This window comes from Oncorhynchus masou, chromosome 11 (genome assembly GCF_036934945.1).
Source record: "Oncorhynchus masou masou isolate Uvic2021 chromosome 11, UVic_Omas_1.1, whole genome shotgun sequence".
Lineage (NCBI taxonomy): Eukaryota > Metazoa > Chordata > Actinopteri > Salmoniformes > Salmonidae > Oncorhynchus > Oncorhynchus masou.
The window spans coordinates 19,858,162-19,886,069 of NC_088222.1; the positions used below are offsets into that span (position 1 = coordinate 19,858,162).

Below are 27,908 nucleotides of genomic sequence, written 5' to 3' on the forward strand. Positions count from 1 at the left end.
CACTACCTGTTCACCTCGAATCCATCCAGAAGGCAAGGTCAGTACAGGCGTGTCAGAGCTGGGAGAGAGAGATTGAAAAACAGCTTCTATTTCAAAGCCATCAGATTGTTAAACAGACACCACTAGCACAGAGAGGGGGCTGCCTACCTACATACTTTAATAAATGGAACAAAAGTCACTTTAATAATGCCACTTTAAGAATGTTTACATACAGTTGAAGTCGGAAGTTTACATACACACAGGCTGGAGTCATTAAAACTTGTTTTTCAACCACTCCACAAATTATTTGTTAGCAAACTTTTGTCAAGTCGGTTAGGACATCTACTAAGAAATTTTCCAACAATTGTTTACAGACAGATTATTTCACTGATAATTCCCGGTATCATAATTCCTGTGGGCCAGAAGTTTACATACACTAAGTTGACTGTGCCTTTAAACAGCTTGGAAAATTCCAGAAAATGTCATGGCTTTAGAAGCTCCTGATAGGCTAATTGACCTCATTTGAGTCAATTGGAGGTGTACCTGTGGATGTATTTCAAGGCCTACCTTGACACTCAATGGCCAAACGCAGTGCCTCTTAGCTTGACATCATGGGAAAATCAGCCTAGACCTCCAAATTTATTTTGTAGACCTCCACAAGTCTGGGTCAAGTCTGAGCAATTTCTAAATGCCTGAAGGTGCCACGTTCATCTGTACAAACAATAGTACGCAAGTATAAACATCATGGAATCAGGAATGAGACGTGTTCTGTCTTCTAGAGATGAACGTACGTCGGTGCGAAAAGTGCAAACCAATCCCAGAACAACACCAAATTACCTTGTAAATATGCTAGAGGAAGCAGGTACAAAAGTATCTATATTCACAGTAAAACGAGGCCTAAATCGACATAACCTGAAAGGCCGCTCAGCAAGGAAGAAGCCACTGCTCCAAAACCGCCATAAAAAAATCCAGATGTCGGTTTGCATCTGCACATGGGGACAAAGATCGTACTTTTTTGGTGAAATGTCCTCTGGTCTGATGAAACAAAAATAGAACTGTTTGGCCGTAATGACCATCGTTATGTTAGGAGAAAAAAGGTCTTGCAAGTTGAAGAACACCATCCCAACCGTGATGCACAGGGGTGGCAGCATCATGTTTTGGGGGTGCTTTGCTGCAGGAGGGACTGGTTCACTTCACAAAATAGATGGCATCACGAGGCAGGGAAATTACGTGGATATATTGAAGCAACATCTCAAGACATCAGTCAGGGAGTTTAAGTTTGGTCGCAAATGGGTCTTCCAAATGGACAATGACCCCAAGCATACTTCCAAAGTTGTGGCAAAATTGCTTAAAGACAACAAAGTCAATATATTGGAGTGGCCATCACAAAGCCCTGACTTCAATCCTATAGAAAATGTGTGGGCAGAACTGAAAAAGCGTGTGCGGGCAAGGAGGACTACAAACCTGATTCAGTTACACCAGCTCAGTCAGGAGGAAACAACCAAAATTCAATAAACTTATTGTGGGAAGCTTGTGGAAGGCTACCTGAAACATTTGACTCAAGTTAAGCAATTTAAAGGCAATGCTACCAAATAATAATTGAGTGTATGTAAACTTCTGACCCACTGGGATTGTGATGAAAGAAATAAAAGCTGAAATAAATCATTCCCTCTACTATTATTCTGACATTTCACATTCTAAAAAATAAAGTGGTGATCCTAACTGACCTAAGACAGGGAATTTATACTAGGATTAAATGTTAGTAATTGTGAAAAACTGAGTTTAAACGTATTTGGCTAAGGTGTATGTAAACTTCCGACTTCAACTATATCTCACATTACTCATCTATTGCATCTTAGCCACTCTGTCACTGCTCATCAATTTATTTTCAACTTGTATATTCTCATACCATTCCTTTACTAGATTGTGTGTATTCGGTTTTGTTGTAGAATTTGTTAGATATTAGGTTTTGTTGTGGAATTGTTAGATATGACCTGTTAGATACTGCTGCACTGTCAGATCTAAACTCTGCACAAAAAGAAATGTCCCTTTTTCAGGACCTTGTCTTTCAAAGATAATTTGTACAAATCCAAATAACTGCACAGATCTTGTAAAGGGTTTAAACACTGTTTCCCATGCTTGTTCAATGAACCATAAGCAATTAATGAACATGCACCTGTGAAACGGTCGTTAAGACACTAACAGCTTACAGACGGTATGCAATTAAGGTCACAGTTATAAAAACTTAGGACACTAAGAGGCCTTTCTACTGACTTTGAAAAACACCAAAAGAAAGATGCCCAGGGTCCCCGCTCATCTGCGTGAACGTGCCTTAGACATGCTGCAAGGAGGCATGAGGACTGCAGATGTGGCCAGGGCAGTACTGTGAGACACCTAAGACAGCCCTACAGGGAGACAGGACGGACAGCTGATCATCCTCGCAGTGGCAGACCAACTGTAATAACACCTGCACAGGATCGGTACATCCGAACATCACACCTGATGGATAGGTACAGGATGGCAACAACAACAGCCCGAGTTACACCAGGAACACACAGTCCCTCCATCAGTGCTGAGACTGTCCACAATAGGCTGAGAGAGGCTGGACTGAGGGTTTGTAGGCCTGTTGTAAGGCAGGTCCTCACCAGACTTCACCGGCAACAAAGTCGCCTATGGGCACAAATCCACCGTTGCTGGACCAGACAGGAAGTGCTCTTCACTGACGAGTGGCGGTTTTGTCTCACTAGGGGTGATGGTTGGATTTGTATTTATCGTCGGAGGAATGAGCATTACACCGAGGCCTGTACTATGGAGCGGGATCGATTTGGATGTGGAGGGTCCGTCATGGTCTGGGGCATCATTGTACTGAGCTTGTTGTCATTGCAGGCAATCTCATCGCTGTGCTTTACAGGGAAGACATCCTCCTCCCTCATGTAGTACCCTTCCTGCATGCTCATCCTGACATGACCCTCCAGCATGACAATGCCACCAGCCATACTGCTCGTTCTGTGCATGATTTCCTGCAAGACAGGAATGTCCGTGTTCTGCCATGGCCAGCGAAGAGCCGTATCTCAATCCCATTGAGCACGTCTGGGACCTTTTGGATCGGCGGGTGAGGGCTAGGGCCATTCCCCCCAGAAATGTCCGGGAACTTGCAGGTGCCTTGGTGGAAGAGGGGGGTAACATCTCACAGCAAGAACTGGCAAGTCTGGTGCAGTCCATGAGGAGGAGATGCACTGCAGAACTTAATGCAGCTGGTGTCCACACCAGATACTGATTGTTACCTTTGATTTTGAACCCCTCTTTGTTCAGAGACACATTATTCAATTTCTGTTAGTCACATGTCTGTGGAACTTGTTCAGTTTATGTCTCAGTTGTTGAATCTTATGTTCATACAAATATTTACACATGTTCATGTTTGCTGAAAATAAACGCAGTTGACAGTGAGAGGACCTTCCTTTTTTTGCTGAGTTTAGAAGCATAGGAATTTTGCTACACTCGCAATAACACCTGCTAACCATGTGTATGTGACCAATAACATTTGATTTGATTTGAAACAATGAAGAATTCCATAGCATCACTTTATACCATCTGCTTAACAGTGCTGAAATTTGAAAACAACTGACATACTCACAAATTAGCAAACTCTCTTTTTATGACGTCAGTAAATCAGATCCTTTATATGCAAATCTAAAGTGCTTATACTATGCTCATGCTCATCAAAGTCTGCTCCATGTTTTCTTTAGAACACTGGCTGACACATGAATCTTGGACAGAATATGCCCGTTTGAGGTTTGATTGTTTGTCAACATTTTTCACCGTGGAACCTCAAAGTCAATCCCTGAGTTATGAAAGAATTTAGGAACAAGCTGTTAAATACTTATTTGATGTTCTGGCATCGTGACCAGCTTCTAAACAACTCGTTCCTTCTGGTCAAGCTGCTAGGAAATCTGACCTGTACGTTTTTCCTTCCTGTTGTACTTACAGTACCCAACTAATTCATTAAGGGGATGGTAGTTGTAAATTCATACAACAAGCATACCACTATTTCCATTCATTTGTTAATCTGCTGTTGATACAGGCATGTTAGTTTTGATTACAAACTGGGTGTTTCGAGCCCTAAATGCTGATTGGCTGAATACCATGGGTATGACAAAACATTTAGTTTTTACTAATCTAATTATGTTGGTAACCAGTTTATAGTAGCAATAAGGCACCTCGGATGTTTGTGATATATTTCAATATTCCACAGCTAAGGGCTGTATCCAGGCACTCCGCGTTGCATAGTGGATAAGAACAGCCATTAGCTGTGGTATATTGGTCATATACCACACTCCCTCGGGCCTTATTGCTTAAGTATAGACCTACAGTGCATAACATGCGCTGTGTAAAGCTGTGATATTGTGATATAAATAGGTGCAAACATAGAAAGAGACAATTCAACATGGTAAAGAGAAATATATTTATTTGATTCATGTTTAAACAATAGATTAGTATTTAAAAAGAATAGCATATATGATTAAAAAAAGAATTTGTTCATCCATTTTTTTTTGTCTTTTTGGTTTCTTTAAATATTACATAAAATAAATAATTAATTTTAAAGCAGTCAGGTAGAGGAATAGAGATATCCAATACAGTGAACTTGCATGTTAATAATGTTTGTAAGGGTTGTTTATGCTATGGTGCTTGCATGACTAAATTCTCTGCATTTGACTCACTCCATGGCCCAGCTTCTCTTTCATCACATCTTAGTCACCCAAGTGCTTCCAGTAATGTGTCTGTCTGTTTGTACATCTAGCCCTTCACTGGGTCACAAAGCTTGAGTGTCAATTTCAGTTTCTCGTATCAGTTACTACAGAATAAATAACTGCATCGATAGATCATCACAATGACAAATACACACGATACACTCTGCCCTTTGACCCTGTCTTCAGTGACGCTGTTGGAATCAGTGTCCCTTTTTTGTCCTCTTATTCAGTATTGAGATTTGTCTCCAACAGTTCATTAATTGAAAATGATTTGGCACAGAAAATATTGAACATTTTCTCTTGTGCCGACTCATAACTTTAATCAAATATGTGGCATCATCAGTCAGACTTCATGATAATGAGTTCAAACGTTGACTCCATATGACTCCATTATATGTCTTTGAAGGTTTCCGGTCTTTCTCCTCAGTGCAGTGAAACATTCACAGGGGAAGGAACTGTCCAATGAGGTGGCTACACCACTATGGGCAGGAAGTGGGTGGCAGTGTTTTTCCTTCGTGTTTTCTTGCCCCTCATGGGCTTGCCGTTGGCGCTCAGCCCCACGAACATGGCCTTCTTCTTGTTCCGCCACTCTGCTGAGGCATAGGTGTTGTACCTGTTCTCCTCAATCCGCTCGGTCAACCGACAGTCAACACCAAAGTCCCTCTGGAGAACAAACAATAAAAACAAATTGTAAGTGAGTGATTCAACAACTTTGGCAGCACAGGCAATGGAACTGAGGTCACATTTGTACAATTTATTAATGAAGAAGAAGTTCGCATCCAGATATCCACGTTGTTTGGCTCCAATAAGGCAAGCTAAACAACAGTGTAAATGCAGACTTACAGAGTCATGACAGCAGTGGGTTCCATCAGGCTTCTAACAGACTGCTCTTGTCATTCAGTGTTCTGACTAACTAGACACGAAAATGAATACAGTTGTGATCCGGTAAAGAATGTTCCTTTCCCAAAATGCTTTTTGGCCACAGCTAATTAGTTCCAGAAGTAAAGTGAATGTTCCCAAAGCATATAAGAATATTTTTTTTGCCTAGTGTTTAACTCACGTCAGCTACCTCTTTCTCATGGAAACGTGTGTGAAAATGATCTCCCACCAAATGGCATATATGAAGTTAGAACAAGCTTATCAGAATGTAATGCTTGTTTAATGAGGGACAGACAAGCCACCAAAGCTTTACTGAATGAATGACAGTACTTTAGTGTGACATAGTAGAATACGTCATTGGGAATTATTTTCCTAGCTAGAATTATTTTTGTGTCTCATTTAATCTGATTTCACTATTGAGAGAGCCGTAGTAACAGCCTTTCACTGTTATGTTTCAGATAATGTTGTATGAGAGCACATGAAACAGTGCCGGTAGCCCTTAAGGGCTTTTAGTAGAATGGAGAGGCTGTTGCATTGTGTTTCTCTGGTCTGAATAAAGCGGAGCACAAGCATGGTGTATCTGTGTGTTTGGGAGAGAGGGGTGATAGGGGTGCCTCGCCTTACTTTCTTCTCTTTTGGCCCGGCCGACTTGTGCTTGGGGATTATTTATGGGCGGTGGAGGGAAACTGTCCTTTAAAACAAACCTAGGCTTCTCTAAGGGCCTGAAGACAGGAGAGAGAAGAGCTCTCACACAACATCAAAGGAGACTTGATTTCAGCAGTAGAATGGCAGTGTGAAAACACTAGCTGGCATCTAACTAGTGAGTGTTCTGAACACTGAATCAGTCTAATGGGAAGGTTGTATAGTCAACCAAATAATTAGCTCCAGTTTTTGTTAGGGATATTGTTATTCTGTGTGTGAATTTCATGACAGGCTAAACTTACCGCGCCGTACAGCTCTCCTTTCTTGCTGATTGCCAGGTAAAAGTTACTGCTGAGCCCCTTGATGGCCACGATCCCAACATCCACTGACTTGATCTCCAGCACACCTGACAGACACACAGAGACATTCTAAGTTAGTTATACCAGGCCAATAAACTGACGTGATAGAAGTCATTGAGTCATTGAAATGCTTGAAAAAGCCAGCAGTGTCTCTGTTTTGACTGCATAGAGTTGTTAGGCTCACATGTTTATTTTCTGTTGTAGCATGCAGGCAGGCCAGTTAATGTATACTGTAGATGTAGGATCTTTATTTGATCACTATTTTGTTGCAGAAAATGATCCTGCAAAGCATGAAATGCAAACTTGTAGTGTCTTTAAGTTTTTAAAAGGCTTCTAAAGTTTGTGATTTCCACTTAGAAATTTCAGACTTGATTTGCCCAACCTCAACCCCAACAAAAATATCCATGAATTATAATTAACATAATAATTCACATTTCCTGTTGCTGCAGGATTATTTTCTTCCTGTAGCAAACTGGCTTGAATTAAGATTGGGCTCCCGAGTGGCACAGCGGTCTAAGGCGTCACTACAGTCCCTGGTTTGAATCTAGCTGTATCACATCTGGCCTTGATTGGGAGTCCCATAGGGTGGTGAAACAATGGCCCAGCGTCGTCCGGGGTAGGCCATCATCTTATTTGTTCTTAACTGACTTGCCTAGTTAAATAAAGGTTAAATACAGATCCTACATCTGTAATCGGATACAGTATGTTGTTGTCCATGATGTTGTAAGTTACTGAAGGTAGTTCTTTCCAGTATGTTTACTGAACCTATTGAGTCATCTACACTACAGAATCCCATCTAAGCCACACCGGGGGTCGACTAACACTGTTATCGCTGCCTGTTAACCCTACCCATGTTTTAAATAATCACTGTCATCTTTGCTTGATCCCTCTCAGAAAACCACAGACTCCTAATTGGCTGCCTGACTGTGTGTCTCTGTGCCAGTCATGGAAAACAGACAGGCTGAGCCTGAGCCGACATTTCATACCTATGCTAACGGGCCATAAATCCTGAGTGGAAGGTGTTGGCCAGGGCTAAGCCTTGGAAAAAAATTCTCCACTTTTGTTTGTTTTCGGAGCGGAGCTGCACATTGGGGAAAGCTGAAATGTAAGTATCAGTTTGCAGTCTAAATGTTTCTTGAATCAATTACTGATTAAAGCTGTGGTAACCAGTCTCCTTTTCCCCACGCCTTCATCCTGAAGTCAGTTGCATAAACCCATAAAGCTATCATGGGTTAGAGGGGATTAGCTCAGAACCAATTTTGGTGGAAGTGGGTCTTTGTATCAAGCAAGGAGGCAGGGCCTTGGTGGCTGGTCTGGCCCAGTGTGGAGCCTCCTAGCCTGGGTCAGGTGAGAGGAGATATTGTCTCATAAGGTGGCCTTTGACAGGCTCGTCAGGGTAGTTAATGGGACCAGTTGGTACTGATTGACCTTCACTCTTCCTCCCCAGTGACAACTTTCATTTGAGCCATCCCTCTTCTCACTCCTTGGACACACATTTCTAACATCCTGCCGTTCTGGGGTGATTTAATGGGCGGCCTGAGACATGGTGGGAACCACTTTTAGGGGGTGAGGGCTCTGGGAGTGTGGTGCCTGGAAAACAACCTCTCACTCAATGTCAAGAAAACAAAGGAGATAATCATCAGAAACATCAGAGTGCACCTCCCTATCTACATTGATGGGACCGTAGTGAAGAAGGTGGAAAGCTTCAAGTTCCTTGGCGTACACATCACTGATAAACTGAAATGGACCACCCACACTGACAGTGTGATGAAGAAGGCGCAAAACAGAGCCTCTTCAACCTCAGGAGGCTAAAGAAATTTGGCTTGTCACCTAAAACCCTCACAAACTTTTACAGATGCACAATTGAAAGCATCCTGTCGGCCTGTATCACCGTCTGGTACGGCAACTGCACCACCCGCAACCACAAGGCTCTCCAGAAGGTGGTGCGGTCAGCCCAACACCACCCGGTGTCCTGGAGGTCGGGGCAAACCACCCAACCTCCAGGACACCTACTTTACAGCACAGGAAGGAAATCAACCACCCGAGCCACTGCCTGTTCACCCCTCTATCGTCCAGAAGGTGAGGTCAGTACAGGTGTATCAATGCTGGTACCGAGAGACTGAAAAGCAGCTTCTATCTCAAGGCCATCAGACTGTTAAACAGCCATCACTAACACATTAGAGGCTGCTGCCTGTAGGCATCTCATATGTATATACTGCATTCTATACTATTTTACGGTATCTTCGTCACTTTATGAAGTTTATATATGGGCAGATGGCAGCCCATTACTCATCTCATATGTATATACTGTATTGTATATTATTCTACGGTATCTTAGTCACTTAATGTTTACATATCTGGCATTACTCATCTCATATGTATATACTGTTTTGTATAATATCCTACTGTATCTCATTCACTTAATAATGTTTACATATATTCCATGACTCATCTCATATGTATATACTGTATTCTATGGTATTCTACTGTATCTTAGTCCGTTCTGCTCTGACATCGCTCGTCCAGTCGTGGCCAAAAGTACAGTAGTGGCCAAAGGTTTTGAGAGTGACACAAATATTAATTTTCACAAGGTTTGCTGCTTCAGTGACTTTCGATATTTTTGTTACTATGGAATACTGAAGTATAATTACAAGCATTTCATAAGTGTCAAAGGCTTTTATTGACTAATACATGAAGTTGATCCAAAGAGTCAATATTTGCAGTGTTGACCCTTCTTTTTCAAGACCTCTGCAATCTGACCCTGGCATGCTGTCAATTAACTTCTGGGCCACATCCTGGCTGATGACAGCCCATTCTTGCATAATCAATGCTTGGAATTTGTCAGAATTTGTGGGTTTTTGTTTGTCCACCCGCCTCTTGAGGATTGACCACAAGTTCTCAATGGGATTAAGGTCTGGGGAGTTTCCTGGCCATGGACCTAAAATATCATGTTTTGTTCCCCGAGCCACTTAGTTATCACTTTTGCCTTATGGCAAGGTGCTCCATCATGCTGGAAAAGGCATTGTTCATCACCAAACTGTTCCTGGATGGTTGGAAGAAGTTGTTCTCTGAGGATGTGTTGGTACCATTCTTTATTCATGGCTGTGTTCTTAGGAAATATTGTGAGTGAGTCCACTCCCTTGGCTGAGAAGCAACCCCACACATGAATGGTCTCAGGATGCTTTACTGTTGGCATGACACAGGGCTGATGGTAGCGCTCACCTTGTCTCATCCGGACAAGCTTTTTTTCCGGATGCCCCAAACAATCAGAAAGGGGATTCATCAGAGAAAATGACTTTACCCCAGTCCTCAGCAGTCCAATCCCTGTACCTTTTGCAGAATATCAGTCTGTCCCTGATGTTTTTCCTGGAGAGAAGTGGCTTCTTTGCTGCCCTTCTTGACACCAGGCCATCCTCCAAAAGTCTTCGCCTCACTGTGCATGCAGATGCACTCACACCTGTCTGCTGTCATTCCTGAACAAGCTCTGTACTGGTGGTGCCCCGATCCCGCAGCTGAATCAACTTTAGGGGAAGATCCTGGCACTTGCTGGACTTTCTTGGGCGACCTGAAGCCTTCTTCACAACAATTGAACCACTCTCCTTGAAGTTCTTGATTATCCTATAAATGGTTGATTTAGGTGCAATCTTACTGGCAGCAATATCCTTGCCTGTGATGCCCTTTTTGTGTAAATTAATGATGACGGCAGGTAACCATGTTTCCAATGTTTCCGTGCAGGTAACCATGGTTGACAGAGGAAGAACAATGATTCCAAGCACCACCCTCCTTTTGAAGCTTCCAGTCTGTTATTTTAACTCAATCAGCATGACAGAGTAATCTCCAGCCTTGTCCTCGTCAACACTCACACCTGTGTTAACGAGAGAATCACTGACATGATGTCAGCTGGTCCTTTTGTGGCAGAGCTGAAATGCAGTGGACATGTATTTTTGGGATTCAGTTAATTTGCATGGCAAAGGAGGACTTTGCAATTCATCTGATCACTCTTCATAACTTTCTGGAGTATATGCAAATTGTCATCATACAAACTGAGGCAGCAGACTTTGTGAAAATTAATATTTGCGTCATTCTCAAAACTTTTCGCCAAAACTGTATATAGTCTTAATTCATTCCTACTTAGATTTGTGTGTATTTGGGTATTTGTTGTGTAATTTGTTAGCTATTACTTGTTAGATATTACTGCACTGTCGCAGCTCGCAACACAAGCATTTCGCTACACCCATAATAACATATGCTAATCACGTGTATGTGACCAATACAATTTGATTTGATTTGCTTTAAGGAGGGCTGTTGCAGGGTTCTTTGATCAGTGGTATCTTCCTCTTTGGAATATGTGTTCTGTCCCTGTACTGTACTGGGTTATATGTTATGGTTAACAGTTTTTAGGAAGAGTATCTCACTTGGGGACTCTAGTCTACCCCTGCCAGGGATTTCCATGTAAACTAACTTCACCTTTGAACCAATACAGTCTACAGCTGTTGATTCTACTCAAAGGTCATGACTTCTAGTCAGACTCCCATCCCCTAGTTTTCCTTCTACAGTCAAAGACAAAAACTTCCAAAGGAGGAGTGTGAAAACATACAGATGTAGGATCTTAATTTGGTCACACTGTTGCAGGAGAACTTTCCTGCAATGCAGGAAATGTTACACTTGTGGTGTATTTGAGGTTTTAAAAGTCTCCTGAAGTTTGTGATTTCTACTTTGAAATTTCAGACTTGATTTTCCCTTATGTTGCTGCAGGATTATTTTCCTGCTGTAGGGAACTGGTTCAAATTAAGATCCTGCATATGTATAGACATATTTCAAAAGGCGGAGAGGTTTCATCTGCACCTGTGAACCGGCAAAACAAGCAGTGTGGCCACCATTCAACAGACAGATTAGACAGGCTTCTCTATACATGGCGGGCTTGAGAGAGCCCCTTCCGTATGTGCTCTGGTTGCACACAGCTATTGAGTGGTGTTAAGGCTATCGGGCTGCTATCTGCTCCTCTGCCTTCCTCAGCTTCATGAACAGGGGATGAGAAGGAGGGATGATTGGATGACAGTCTACGTCTGTTCCTCTTCCTTTTGCCCTCTGTTCCTGCCTCCTCAATCTGTTATCTTTTTATGTTTGCGGAGTTGTTTTTTTCTCCCTGTTGTTGACACGTTGACCAAAACTGACATTTTTGTTTTGTGAGGGTGGACTTTTAAGTTTTATGACCAAAATTGAAAGTGTAATAACCAGAGTTTTCTTTATGAACAAGAAAATAAGGTGCTGACATTCATCAACATTTTTCTGAAACTACTAAGAAAAACACCTGTGTATATAGCAGGACTGTGTTAGTTTTATATTGCAGATTCAGTAAAACCAGGCTCCAAGGTCCTGTAACAGTCGACTGCGTTCTTCATTGCTAATGAAGGGTTAGTTCCAGAGATGGACAAGACTTTAACAGAGTCCAAAATCAGTTTTCCGCCTCATTTCACTGTATGAAACTGTATTTATGCTACCTAGATTTGTGGTCCAATGTTTGCTTGCCTCACTAAAGGAATTTACACTGCACACAAGAAGGGGAGTGTGTGTATGGTGTATCGGGATATTGTATGAGCTCAGGTAAAACATTTCTGAAATATCTTGGTTTGGATAAGGTAAGTTGTGACTTCTATCTCTTTCAACCTCAATTGATTGATGTGTTCACAGTATTTGAGTAATGTGTGTGTCTGGGGTTTCTCCTACAGTACCATTAGCAGAGGCCAGGTCTGCTAATTACAGGGTTACTGAAGAGCAGACAGCTGGTGGCTCAGTTCAGTTCTGTTCACTGACTGTCCATTGGGTGGTCGAGTCATCTGCCTGGTGTGACTCCCATTGGCAGCAGCCTTGCCTTATACCCTAGGCTCTGTAGGTGGCCTCTCTCCTCCCGTCCCGTCCCTGCCCACGGACCCTCTATCTCCACAGAGGGACGTGGTTTCTTGGCAGGGTGACAGAACTCACATTATCACATCTTGTCATAATTACCTCAACATTTGTAGCTTCATCCAGATGACTTTACTGCTAAGCCTCCCCATTTCTACCCCTAGACTCTACTACAGCACATATAACGCATGTCCTATTCTGAGAGAAACCTTACATTTTCTCATCAACACCAGACACCAATTCTATACTAAAGTTCAAGCAGCTTAGATGCCACAAGACCACCAATGTTGTCACTCCAGACTGTGTGCATAGTTGTCCTGGGAACTCCAACTTGTTGCCCCCATGACAGGCATGTCTTTCCAATTAACCTTCCAGATCCTGGGGTGTAGAGACAGCTCAGGCCCTATTAAAGAGGCACCGTTTGGGGTTGGGGTTTGGGGTTGGTTCTGAAACTTGTTGGCGAAGCATATTATCAGTGGGCTGGTTCACAACTCTACAGGAGTAGGTAGGAGGGGCTAGGGCTGGGCTGGGCCAGTGGTAGGAGGTATAGTGGCAATGGCAGGGGAGGGGGCTATGTCTGGTGTCGTGGCAAGGGAGGTGACTGGGGCTGGTGTAGTGGCATGGATGGAGCTGGGGCTGGTGTAGTGGGAGGGATGGGAGGCTAGGGGACTGGGGTAGTGGCAGGGCAGGGAGGTTGGGGGACTGGGGTAGTGGCAGGGCAGGGCAGGGAGGCTGAGGCTGGTGTAGTGGCAGTGAAGGGTACTGGGGTAGTGGCAGGCCAGGCAGGGGGACTGGGGTAGTGGCAGGGGAGGGGTCTGGGGTAGTTGCTGGGAAGGAGGGGCTGAGTAGGTGGGACTGGGGTAGTGGCAGGGCAAGGAGTGGGGCTGGGGGTCAGGTGTTGACCCTGAGCTGGCTCCTGACAGCAGTGCTTCACACCTTTGATCTGGCCTCCACAGGACTCTGGCTCCCAGGCTCCTGAGAGATCAGTGAAGAGGGGTCTGGGCTCTCTTTAGGACCGGCTTCATTACACTGCAGAGCAGCACAGCTCTCCTCCGCCGACCACCTCTACACCCCTCATCACCTTTACACCCCTCACCACCTCTATACCCCTCAACTCCTGTACACACCCACCTCCTCTACACCCCTCACCTCCTTTACACCCCTCAACACCTCTATACCCTTCACCTCCCCTACACACTCCCCCCTGCCTCCTAAACATGGTTAGTGGTGACTCCAGCTTTTTACTTTTCCCCCATTTGTGCAATGTAATGGCTTACCTTGACCACCTATTGAGATGTGCCTGTTGTTAACTAACTCAGGTGATAAATTAACTGAAAAGGAGACTGGAGCAGGACTTTAAGGTTAAGGAGGGCTGTGAAAGTGTTTCCGCAGTTTATCTTCTAGGCCCTTCCTAAGATTATATTGCTGCTCTGCTCCCATTGGATGGCCTACAACTGGGCGTGAGAAGGTAAGGTACTTGTCTGCGTTTTAATTGTAAAACCGTTAGATTTCAGTATAAAAACACTCCAGGTTTTGTTTTCACTTTTCAACAATTCCAAGTTTGATATGCATTCCTTGAGGTTAAAGTGACTAACATCTGAGAGATCTTCCCTCTGACAACTGGTGACAGCCTGATTGATGCTCTGTCAAATTCACCATGGCACAGGGGTTCATGTCCATGGAACAGCTTCAGCATTAGGGGCAGAGGGAGCACTAGATCCATTGGGAAACAAAAACGCTATTGTGGTGTTGAGGGAATTTTATACTTGATAAGGAATTAAGTATTGGGGTTGATAAAGCCGGACAAATATCCCACTCTAACCAGACAAGCACAAGGCGTTCAAAGGCTTATATCAAAGAAAACTGTCTGATGTTTTCACCATTCACTGTCATTGTAATTCATGACTATTGACTACTCAATACATTTTTATTCATTAGTGACTTGTGACAGATATTTTACACAACGATGGGGATTATAAATTGGTAGTAACTCATTGGTGACTGGCTAAATCTGTATGACGGTAACTGATCCAGGGTGGTAGATTGGCGGTAGCATGACAGTGTGTTATGGATCTGGTGTGAATGTATTGGTGCTAAATAGAATCAAAAACTTCACCTGTTCACTGTCTGCTTCTTCACCTAGCGACAGTTAAGTTAGCTTAGTAACATTAGAGATGCCTTTCAAATCAAGTCAACTTGTGTTTTAGATCCATCTCCACACAGAAATTATACATCTAATACTTCTCTAATACAATCCGTCCTGCTGTCAATATTGTTTTCTTTGCCTGAAACGTGCATTCACTGCAGTATTACACGGGGGACTAATATTGACACCACACTGTCAAGCTGTGTGTGATTTTAAACCTGGCACCAAAGCATGATTAAAAGACAATCCAGATATTTGGAAGAAAATATTAACCTGTACTGAGTATAAATGTGATGTTTCAAATAACAGAGCTCTGTTTTCCAGCCAACAGATAGCATTAGATTTCTCTGAGACAGAACATTCACATGGTTTGAGATCAGTTTACCATGCCGGGTAATAGTACCTGTGTATTATGTCATGGTGGTTTTAAGCACATTGAAGACCAAATTAAATGCATGCTGATAGTCACGCTGGTTTTAGAAAAAAATGCAGTCTTCTCAGATAATGTGATTTACCCAATGCTATTGGTTCTGCAGCATGGTATAGCACCAAATCTTTGCTGGTAATGTCAAAACATGTCATTGGGCACATGCGTGTTTATGGGTTTGATCTGGCAATGTAATTAAGAACCTTTCTTGAATTTTCTAAACGGTATGCATGCGGAAACATAATGTTGTGATTCCAATTGTTCTGGACATTTTATAGACTCTTTATGTTATGCTATGTAGTGAACCTGGGGTCATTGGGATTTAAGGTGCCATGTTTTTGAAGTCCAGATGCCTTTTTACTGCTGGGAAAAGTCCCATACACTGCAGCACTCAAGCAGTAGGCCTAACAAACTAATCCGCTCCAGACCTATCACCACAACTTTCAACATTTCCTCCTGAAAGTGCATCAACAGCTTTTCCTATGTCTGTTGTGTTACAGTTTTCTGTTTGTTGTTTTAGATCCCTCCAGATTGAGGGCAGGTATTGAGTATATGACACATTCACAAAAACGCACGCACACACACACACACACACACACACACACACACACACACACACACACACACACACACACACACACACACACACACACACACACACACACACACACACACACACACACACACACACACACACACACACACACACACACACACTCTGTTCCCCCTTATAAATGTGAGAGCAGTCATCCATGTGGATGGGGATAGTGTTGGACCAGTGTTGGCCCAGTGTGGGAACGTGTTGCATTAGTAGCTAGTAAAGCAGTGGGTATCGGGATATAGGATCTGTGACGGATAAGATCCAGGGCTCCTGCTCCAGCCACGAGTTGCCCAGGGACAGCCCCCCTCTCACGCATGCAATGGGTAATTAGCTGGCATTCCTGCCTGTTCCTTTAAAATGGCACGACCGTCCAGATGCGTCTCTGGTCGGAGCACTGGTCTCCTTGCGCTACCTTTGATGATTCCATTAAGACTCTCTCTCCTCTCTCGCTCACCAACTTCCATCTGTCCCACCACACTCTCTCGGTGTGTGTGTGCGTGTGTACACATCTCTGAATGTGTTGTGATGTCTGTGGTTCTCGATGATTTGCAACTTTGACCTGACCTAGTGAATGTTTGTAACATTGCAGCAACCAGACACATGAAACATGCTCACTTTTCCCTCCCTGGACAGCTTACTATTCAACTACATTGGCCTATCCAAGTTAGACTTAGCAGTGCATCTTCCAAAAAAGAGAAATTGCCATGTAGCTTTACCAATCCTGGGCTCTGGGCAACAACATACTGTTGCAGAGCTGACAGTATGTTCAAAGGTTGCTCTTCTGTTGAAGCATTCTGATGAATTGTGGGCCTTTGACATTCTGGTTTGGTTTAAGGAACAAGTAAATTCCTGCACGTCTGAATGCGTTTTGAATCTGCACTATTTCAGCAAATAAGGTAGACATTGAATATTCATCAAAATAAAGATTGCCAACTTCAAATTCCATGGTAAATAATCGATAATTTACAAAAGGCTGAGAGGTTGCAGGAAGACACAGAATAAAGAGGTGGCTAGATGGTTTAGTGGCAGGACTATGCGATTCACGTAATCTGTGTCTTATTTCAAACATGTTCAGATGAGTCAATGATTGACACAAGAGTAAATTGATGGGTGAATATCAGGAAAGTGCTGAAACAATATACTTAAATAATGATTTTTAAAGAATAGAGGAAAACTGTGACCCCTAGAGCCATGTCTCAGTTTCCCCTTATCCCCAGCGAATTTGGTCAGAGTCACCACATAGACTGCTAGCTTTCCTTATTTGAATTTTGAGTAGAAACAGTACTTAAAGGCCCAATGCAGCCGATTTTATATCAATATCAAATCATTTCTGGGTAACAATTAAGTACCTTACTGTAATAGATTTCCATTCAAATGAGAAAAATCGCATTTTTTGCTAAATATTTCTCAAGCAAGTATTTTGCTAGGACTGTCTGGGAGTGGTCAGAGTGTGGCGAGGAAAACAGAAAACGAGCTGTTAATGGCAGAGAGGTTTTAAAATTTATTGTTGGTGCATTAATAAATGTACTGTATGGAAGGTCCTGTGTAGATTGTATTTTCAACCAGCAACTATCAGGAAATAACACATATCCATTTTTTCCCACACTTTTACAGTGTTAGTTTTATCAGCTGTTGTACTATATAATATAAAACACAGGAAAAACAGAGATTTGACTGCACTGGGCCTTTAAACAGCCTTGCATGAAGTCAAACCATGTATTGGGGTTCATGTGTGGCGATATCAATAAGAGGTTCAGCTGAGTTTAGCTGTCACATGTTGTCAAGGCCCCTGTGTGAACTAACATTTTTCCACTGCAAAACAACGCGAACACAAGTTTTAACTCCTACACTTTTCTGGGGGTATCTGTACTTTACTTTTTATATTTTTGACAACTTTTACTTCACTACATTCATAAAGCAAATATTGTAAAAGTACTCATTACATTTTGATTGCTTAGCAGGACAGGAATATTGTCAAATTCACGCACTTATCAAGATAACACGTGATCCCTACTTCCTCTGGTCTGGTGGACTCACTAAACATAAATTCATCTTTTGTAAATATTGTCTGAGAGTTGCAGTGTGCCCCTGGCTGTCCGGACATTTTTAAAACAAGAAAATTGTGCCGTCTGCTTTGCTTAATATAAGGAATTTTAAATGATTTACACTTTTACTTTTGATACTTAACTATATTTGAGCAATTATTTTTACATTTACCTTTACTTGAGTAACTTTCTATTAAGGTATCTTTTACTTTACTCAAGTATGACAATTTGGTATCATCATTTTCACCATTTTCTACCACTGCACCGCATCTCTCTCTTTCTGTTTTTCTCTGACTGCAGCTTGTTAGAGACAGACAGGACACAATGATAGTGAGGAGACAGTTGTGTTCCCCCTTAGACTAACCCTGGCACAAATGACCCTCTCTTTAAGTAATGGGGTTAAAGGTTAGGCATACATCTGGACCGCCATACCTCCATGTTGAACTCTAAATAGGGCAAATGAGGGGGCAGAAACTAGAAGAAGATGTTTTGAAGACAAAGCTAAGCTACCCTGATCAGCCTTTTTTTCCTGAGAAGGGTTCAAGAGGGGTTAGTTGAAGATGAGCAAAATGATGAAGTTTGAACTTTGTAATGTCCTGGCTTGCTTTCAATCATTGAGTTTCAATGTCGCTATGAATCATAACTCTTACACTATAAACAAATCAGATTTCTGTAATAGGCCTTCACAAATCTAAGTGAATGCACAACCTCTTTAAACAGTTCCATCTTCCTCTGTGATAAGGGAGATACTGGCTGAAAGGTTTAAAGTCAGAAATTGTCAACACAAGTCTGTCGACCTGGGTGTGTAGGGGGTGTAAGGGTGTGGAGGAGGTGTAGGGGGTGGAGAGGGTGTATGGGGTGGAGGGGTGTAGGAGGCAGTGGTGTAAAGTACTTAAGTAAGCATACTTTAAAGTACTACTTCAGTAGTTTTTTTTGGTATCTATACTTAACTATTTATATTTTTCACAACTTTTACATTTACTTCACTACATTCCTAAAGAAAATAATGTACTTTTTAATCCGTACATTTTCACTGACACCCAAAAGTACTCGTACTTATCAAAAGTACTTATTAAAAGAACATTCCTGGTCATCCTTGCTGCCTCTGATCTGGCGGACTCACTGAACACAACATTTGAATGCTTAGTTTGTAAATGCTGTCTGAGTGTTAGTGTGCCCCTGCTATCCGTCAATTAAAAAAACGAGAAGATTGTTCCGTTTGGTTTGCTGAATATAAGGAAATTAAAATTATCAATACTTTTACTTTTGATATTTAAGTATATTTTAGCAATTCCATTTCTTTTTGATACTTAAGTATATTTAAAAACAAATACTTTTAGACTTTTACTCAAGTAGTATTTTACTGGGTATCTGTGCTATTAAGGTATCTGTATTTTTACTCAAGTATGACAAATGGGTACTTTTTCACCAGTAGCGCACGCACACACGCACACGCACACGCACACACACACAGACAGAAATCAGTACCATGGACAGCCACCTGATATTTAGCTTACGTTGATTGGACTAAATTGTTTTTGTTTTTTATTTGTCACTGTAGACTAATCATAGGTGATTTTGAAATGTTGAAGTTGAAATGGTGCTAGAATAGTGGAAGCACCTCTGGTTTTCTTTGCGACTTAAGGTAACTCTCCGGTATTCTATATCAATAGTTGTTTAGTAGTCCGAAAATGTGGGAAACATTAACTTGATTGACCATGCTGTAGGTTTCTTTCTTTTTGAATCTCATCTTTATTTAAGTAGGAAAATCAGTTAAGAACAAATTCTTATTTACAATGATGGCCTAGTCCAGCCAAACCTGGACAACGCTGGGCAACTGTGCCCAATGAGACTCCTAATAAAGGCCGGATGGGATACAGCCTGTATTCAAACCAGGGACTGTAGTGACTCCTCTTGCACTGAAATGCAGTGCCTTAGACCGCTGCGCTACTTGGGAGCACAAATGTTTGTTACATGCAATATGCTTTGTGGACCTGACAGATGTTGCTCTCTGGTTTTGTGATGAAACAAAGGAGTGGTTGAATTTATTCTGCCTTCTTATTGTCTTGGCTTTAGGCAGGGTAGCCTAGTGGTTAGAGCGTTGGACTAGTAACCGGAAGGTTGCAAGTTCAAACCCCCGAGCTGACAAGGTACAAATCTGTCGTTCTGCCCCTGAACAGGCAGTTAACCCACTGTTCCCAGGCCGTCATTGAAAATAAGAATTTGTTCTTAACTGACTTGCCTGGTTAAATAAAGGTAAAATTAAAAAATTAAAAAAATTAAAAATATATCACGGTGGCAAGGCATATGAACTAATAGGTTATAGAACAAACAACACAAATATCACAACAAATAGTTGTTTGCTGATGACAACGGTGGTAGGACTGATAACCGACACGTGAGACAGCCTATAGGGAGAAGGTCAGAGACCTGGCAGTGTGGTTCCAGGACAACAACCTCTCCCTCAATGTGAGCAAGACAAAGGAGATGATTGTGGACTACAGGGAAAGGAGGGCCGAACAAGTCCCCATTCAAATCGACGGGGCTGTAGAGGAGCAGGTTGAACGTTTTAAGTTCCTTGGTGTCCACATCACCAACAAACTATCATGGTCCAAACACACCAAGAAAGTCTTGAAGAGGGCATGACAACACCATTCCCCCTCAGGAGACATGGCATGGGTCCCCAGATCCTCAAAAAGTTCAACAGCTGCACCATCGAGAGCATCCTGACCGGTTGCATCACTGCCTGCTATCCGACCGCAAGGTGCTACAGAGGGTAATGCATACAGCCCAGTACATAACTGGGGTCAAGCTTCCTGCCATCCAGAACCTACAGTACCAGTCAAATGTAATTTAAGGGTTTTCTTTATAAAAAAAAAACTATTTTCAACATTGTAGAATAAAAGTGAAGACACATATGAAATAACACATATGGAAACACTCAGAATGTTTGTACAACAGTTTTCATAAGCAACGCAAAAAAATTGCTCCTGTGTAATAATTTATCCTAAATCCTGAACAGGAGGGTCAAACTCATTTTTCCCTGGGGGCGGCATTTGGTCTTCAACGAGGTCCATAGGGCATCACTGAAAATTGGTAATATTTCCTCGTCCTCAAAAGGAAACAAAAATTGTCCTCTATCTATCGTTTTTGCAATGTTTGATGCTCCCTGAATGTCGAGCTTTCATTTAGGTGATAATTAGCGAGATGGACACAGTCAAGAAACTGTATGAATGTAGGTCCATTATCATTCTACACAGTTTAGGTTTCAGTCATTTTAAAGTAGATTGAGTTTGTTTCCCACAGGTCATATGTTTGACACCCCTGGTCTAGAATAAAATAATCCCTAAACATGTTGCTTCTAATACTAAATATAAAAGGGCAGGACGTAACAGTAAATTAGACATCATTCAGAACTGCTGGAATGCACATTCTCCAAACCCCTGGTCAAGCAGTCGGTCATTATTTATGAATCAGAAAAGAGAAAGTCTACGAAGGTCAAATATAATAAAAATAAACGCTGGCACTAACCTTTTGTACATCCACACACTCCTCATAACTCACTTTTATTGCCTGTGTGGTTAAGATTTCCCAGGAGAACCATAAATGTGCACTATAACCACAGACAGAAGGAGAACACTCAAGAGAAAGTGCCATCCGTGTGGTGCAGACGGGTGCTGTTACAACATACATTTACTTACACATTTCACATCATGGTGTCTTTCTATCCTCGCATAAACACATTATCAAGAGACACACAACCACACTTCCACTTGCTAAGAGAATGCAAACCAGTGAGGGAACACACAGCTTTGTGTTTCAACACCACCACGAAGCTCATGAAGAAGCACGTAAGAGACAATAACTGTAATTATCGGCTGAGAAAAAGAGAACATAAACACATAACTATTAGGAAAACTAATATTTCTACAACTTCCACTCGCCCCTTTTGATTGATCATCACCAACCAATCATATTAGTCCATTTTCAAAGGTACCACTAGTCTATAGCCTATTCCATTGCCCTTTTCCTAAGACATGGTTCTAATGCTGAGCCATGGAACATCAGAGCCCGCATCCTCCATCATCCAGGATCTGGTGGAACCATAAAAGTTCTAGATTTACCTAGTCCCCCCATCCTCTGTGCCAGAGGTATTGAACTCTGACCCTACGAGGTCCGGAGCCTGCTGTTCTACCTGGTAATTAATTGCACCCACCTGGTGTCCCAGGTCTCAATCAGTCTCTGATGTTGGATCTCGAAGCCTAAGATTTTTACTGCACCCTGCAATCACATCTGCAACCCTGTACATGTGATTATTAAACAATCTGAATCTGATAAGAGGGGAACCATGAAAAAATGCAGTGGAACTGGCTTCGAGGTCCAGAGTTTAATTTGAGGGCTGTACACTGAGACTCTGTACACTTTGCAACACTTAAGATGATACCTCTTGTCAGAACCATTTCCTTTCACAAATCTTCTCAGAAAGAGATGCATCCTGCGATAGATCCAACCAGCCAGGCCAGCAGAGGATAGCACCCACTATTAAAGGTTGGATAGTTATAGGGTCACTTTGGGTCAGCTTTAGATTCAGTCAAGTCTCACTTCCTTGGCTATACAGTACAATATAATATAACTTTATTATTCCCAGAAGGGCAATTCTTTCAGGGATGACAGGGTGCATCAGACAGGACAAACACACACAGACAGTATAAAAATAGCAATAATGAAAATAAAATAAAAATATATACATTACTGGACAAAAGTTTTAGAACAACAGTTCATTCAAGGGGTTTCCTTTATTTTAAAAAAAACTATTTTCTACATTGTAAGATAATAGTGAAGACATCAACAAAAAAATCAAAATACATTTTATATTTGAGATTCTCCATTGCCTTGATGATAAAATATTTTTTGATTTGTTTAATGCTTTTTTGGTTACTACATGTCTCCATATGTGTTATTTCATAGTTTTGATGTCTTCACTATTATTATACAATGTAGAAAATAGTAAAAAAAGAAAAACCCTTGAATGAGTAGTTGTTCTATAACTTTGGACCTGTTGTGTACCTATAATGATCTATTCATACCCATTTAACATTTAATAACATCATGTTTGGTTTTCTAATGGAGAACAGGAAGCTGAATGTACATATAATAACTTAATCATCATGGCAGAACATGTCTTTTTGTTTAACTACCCCCCTGTTTACTGTTTCTTAAAGGAGGTAAAGTTATATAAACAATCTTTGAATTTGGTTGAATCGAAACAAGCCCTTGATTTTTATAATATTTTCTGTATTATTAATATTTTTATAATAGTTTTGATGTCTTCACTATTATTCTACAATGTAGAAAATAGTAAAAAATAAAGAAAAACCCTTGAATGGGTAGGTGTTCTTAAACTTTTGACCAGTAGTGTATATTAAGGCATCAGTTAAAAGTGCATGGTGCAAGTTGAATATCAGATCTAGAGGTACAGTAGCTGTAACAAATGATGCAATATAAAATGAAAAAACACAATGTACAGGGTCCATATATAAGGAAAGGAGTGAACCATGACATGACAGATGAAGTGCTGCTACTACAAATAAACGGTGTTTGCTATGCACCAGCATCTCATCCGGGAGCACAACACATCAATGTTCTCTTAATGCCCTAGAACTTGACACGAACAAATGAGTTTGGCTTCGGAACAGCCCGTTTTGGCAGGGATCCTCTGTAATACTAATTAAGCAGCATCAGATTTGAGCAAGGGCTGAATGGGGTGAGAGGGGGATGGATGGCTACTTGCCTGTCCCCTCCGTGAAGTACACCCCACAAAGTTGACAACATGATTGGAAAGAGACTGACTGGGGAGTTCACAATCCAACCTGCAGTTGAACCCTAAACTGCTAAGTCCCCTCAATCAAAACTGTCAGGGTCTAATGATGCTCATTAGCAGGCCCCCTTCCTCCCCAGCATCCCCCAGTATATAACTTCAGACCATAGTCCACTGTGGGTGAGTTAAGTATATTAGAGGGTGTTTATTCAATTCCAGTTGGTTTCATTGATAAGCAATGGAGAGGAGAGGAAAGGGGTCCAGATGTCAAATCCGAGAGAATGACTAAGGAAAAAGACGCCCATCTGTTATAAACAGTTTCTTATTGCTTGGTGACATTCGAAAAACACAAAAAATAATGGACATATTGGAAGATTCAGTATGAAAATAAGCTTGTTTGTTTGGTTCACACATGCAGTGCTATACTATTCTGATACTGGAGAGTAATATCTGCTAACACAGTGTGACAAAGTGATACTGAGCAGATGGATTCTGAAAGGGAATCACACAATATGGGCTGGATTGGGTTTCAAACAGCGCATAGATGGGTCTTTTGTGGAGGGCCCGGCTGAGAGAGAGAGAAAGGGGCTGGGTAACAGACTGGCCAGGCTGCAGCACAGACCTGACCAGCACAGCACACAAAGAGGCTCTAAGAAACCAGGTGTGTGCCCAAGTAGTGTGTCCTACCTAGGTATTTGTACCAAGAATATTTAACTAAGGGCCAACTCTCATCCTGCACCTAAAGAAATGTGCCATGATTCTTGAAAGGTCTGGCTTAAACTGACCTACGGTTATACAAATAAACAAAAGCACTAATTATCATATCATTCTCCAGAAAGATATGTTATCAGACTTTTAATTTCATTTAATTAGAAGATCTTTCATTCATTTGGCTTTTGATTCTACCGTACGTAAACATTTAGCCTCCGTACATGGGCACATCAAAGCTGCAGAGGCTAAAGACCCTAACAGGCTACAATTCTGTGGGCAGTGGAGGCCTGGCCAGGCAATGTCTACTGGTCCCACACTGTGTAATTAGAACCAATTTCACCATATTCTGCCACGCATCAGCCTACCATGACATCTAAGTTTACAGACAGACACACCTACTCAATATCTGCTTTTCCTCACAAAGTATGACACATTTTCACACATTTTTCTGGAGACCCTCCAAGTGAACCTATTTCAGCACAGAACATCACATCTCAGTTAATTTGAACAAGAAAACGAATTCCATGATGCTGCAAGATACAAATAGACTAAGAGAAGGTGACAGGCTAGATGAACATGTACTCAGAACAATCTCCCTTCCACTGCTCAATAAAGACTTAGGATCCTTTTTCAGCTGTCCCAGTGTCAGGGTTTATGACTGGACAAACTGCAGAGCAAGGAGAAAACAATCGCTCCCCCAGCATCTTTATCATCACCACCAACATATAGCAATATTACGCTGCAGCTCTCTATCTTCCTGCTACCATGAGACATTTCAACTAGTCAACAAGACCCCCTTTCTAGGACCAAACCAGGAGACCTGGTTTTTAAACTGTAGTTTCTACAGTTTCTGAATAAATAAACCAAAACGCGCTTATCACCACGTCTGGTGCCACATCTTTGACTTTTCACCACAAACTGATGGGTTCCAGTCAGCGGGACACAGTACATTGCTGCAACCTGGTGGGCATTTTACTTTTAGATTCATATAAGATGCTTGTGTGTATAAATCTCCTTAGAGGCTAAAAAAGTTGCGAGTAACCCCCCTCCCAGACATTCCTGGCCCAGTGTAGCTACACTTCAGATGGGACAGTATTAGGTCTGCATGGGATGTGAATTCCCCAAGAAGTGCTCTGTGCATCTGGTTTCAGCATTATTACCAGTCAGACTTGTGCCTAAGGTCATTCTGGGAGCTAATGACAACCGCATTATATTCACATGTGGTTGGCTATTGGCGGGAACAACTCACATGCAGCATGCATTGGACACTCAATATTCTCTTTAGTTTTTTCTACCGCTATCTTTCAATAAACAAGAAAGACGCCCATATAGAATATTGTAAAGTGGCTTTCAAACTATCTAAGTATTCAAAGCCTGGGTGTTAATGTGGTGACCTGATATCAAAGCTTGAACTTTTGGTGTTTTTTGACACGTCTGATTCTAATGGTTGAACTGTGAGCACTGTGAGCGCTGAAGGCGAGAGGAAGCTCTGCTAATTGACATTCCTTCAGCCATGTCTTGCACAGCCTCAGCATTTGAGTGGACCTGTCAGTGAGGAGAAGCCTCACACCACATGGGCTCCATATGGCAAAGCCTTCTTTTATTAGGGCCACAGTGTGTTCAGAGTTCGCTGACAGAAAGTGCATGGCCAGTTTGGACAGAGAGACTGTGGCGGTCAGGTGCTGCGAGTGTTGTCCTGGGTGTCTGGTGTATTGCTCACATAGTAAACTTTACGGCACCCAGGCAGGCAATTGTAGCGTTTTGAGCAGCATGACAAGGAGCCGAGGTGTCATTCTTAGCAGGGGCGTGTGAATGGATACAAGCACTTAGAGAGATTCATGTCAGCCGTGCCCATAAAGGGTAAAGGATACGGCTACGGCAACTGGGAAGGGATGAGGTTGATGAAAACCTCAAACAATGATAACATATATGCCACTAGTATCACTAGTATTATGACCTATAATAAAGTGATATAATAAGTCACAAAAGAAAACATACAGGGATGTGATCCCTGAGCCCCAGGGATGATGTTGATTTTTTAGATATTTGCTCAGAGACAAAAGGGTTCTTCAGGCTATTTCTAATTGGTTCCAGTAGACGTGCTCTAAAGGAAAGTACACTGAGTAACTGAGGCAACAAACATGCTGCTTCCAGAACCTTATGCTGCCCAGGCAGAGAGAGAGACACGAAACACAGGCTACACATGATCTATGCTGCCCACCACTGCTGCCCACCACTGCTGCCCACCAGAATACCAGGTAAGGTTCCTGTTATGTGTAAATGTGCAGTGGAGAAAAATCTGAGAGCAATGCCATAACAATGGGGGAAAACCACCACCCCACAAACTCTATGAGACCCACATGTGAGAGGGGAGAGAAAAGAAGCCAAACTCACAGAACATAAGCTGAGGAAGTGCATATTTTATGGGGTTACTTACTGTAGAGATCGTCTTTGTTTTTGGTGCCATTGACTTTGCCATTTTTATCAATCCTGAGAAAGAACTTCTGATAGGAGTAGAGTTTCCTCTTGCGCACGTCTCCTTGGAGATGGTTATAGCTGCGCACATGCCTCCCCACAACAGTAGCTGAAGAGGTGTTGGCCACACTGGGCAAGCGCAGCATGGAGTGAGTGGCGACCCCAGGTGCATTGTGATGACACGTGGAGGGCAACGGGTAGAGCAGGAGGGCGAGCATTGTGGAGATGAGGGACAGACGAATGCAGGACCAGGCGGCGGCACCCTTAGTCACTGTCCATCTGGACATTGTACTGGAGCTGGGAGGACTGGAGAGAGGCTCACAGAAAGGACCATGCTGGAGAGGGGAGAGGGAGAAGGGCTGAGAGCGGGAGACGAAACCCCCGGCGGCTGACGACGACAACACTGCTGCTGCTTATTCCTCTCGTGTTCCAAAGGAATGTGTCAACGTCCACAACTCAAAACACCTCTGCTGGGGAACAAGCACCTCTCGCCCTCCACCGCTCACTCTCCTCATTAAATACAAATGAGAAACTACCTCTACCACCTCTGGAGAGGATGAGATAGGGGGAGAGTTAGAAGAGGAGACAGGGAGACGGGAAAATTTTTCAAAAAATGAATAAAATAAACAATTTCTAAACAGAAAAACTAAAGCTTTTTCTCATCAAAATGAAGAATCCAAGGAGGGGAGAAAAAGGGACCCATGTAATCCTCGGTTTTCTTCTGTTCTCTTTGGCTGTTTCTCTGAAGTCACTTCGCTGGAGTGTATCTTTCTCTCTCTTTGCTGTGCTGTGCTCCTCTATGTGAGGGAGTGAGAGCAGTAGCGCTGGCTTTCTGTGTCCTTGGTCCCTCTGAGAGAGTTAGAGTAGAGTGTGAGCTGGAGCTCTCCTTCTCTTCTCTCCGTTTCTCTGAGCCGAGTCCCTTTGAGTGGAGTGGTGGAGTGCTGCTTCTTTTCTCTTCTCTGAGCTGCTATCCCTGTCTGTCTGTCTGTCTGTCTGTCTGTCTGTCTGTCTTGCTGCGCTGAGGTGACTGAGTCTTGCCCCTCTTCTCACCTTATTTATCTGACGCAATCCCCCCAGATGTAATCTCTTAGGATAATTGTCAGTCTATGAAACTTGTGGCTTTGAAGATCTATGTGTGTGAGTTTTTCTTCCTCTGTTGCTTAGTTGCCTGTGT

The 27,908-nt window shown here is 42.4% G+C and overlaps 1 protein-coding gene across 1 annotated transcript; it reads right to left on the bottom strand.

Moving 5' to 3' along the window:
• Positions 1 to 4,498: 4,498 nt before the first annotated feature.
• LOC135547920 (fibroblast growth factor 10-like) lies at positions 4,499 to 27,908 on the bottom strand. Its single transcript, XM_064977128.1, has 3 exons — positions 26,697 to 27,908; positions 6,551 to 6,654; positions 4,499 to 5,390 (listed from the first exon to the last, which is right to left on the bottom strand). Exons 1-3 carry the CDS (start codon positions 27,019 to 27,021, stop codon positions 5,199 to 5,201), a joined length of 621 nt encoding a protein of 206 aa, XP_064833200.1. The 5' UTR covers positions 27,022 to 27,908; the 3' UTR covers positions 4,499 to 5,198.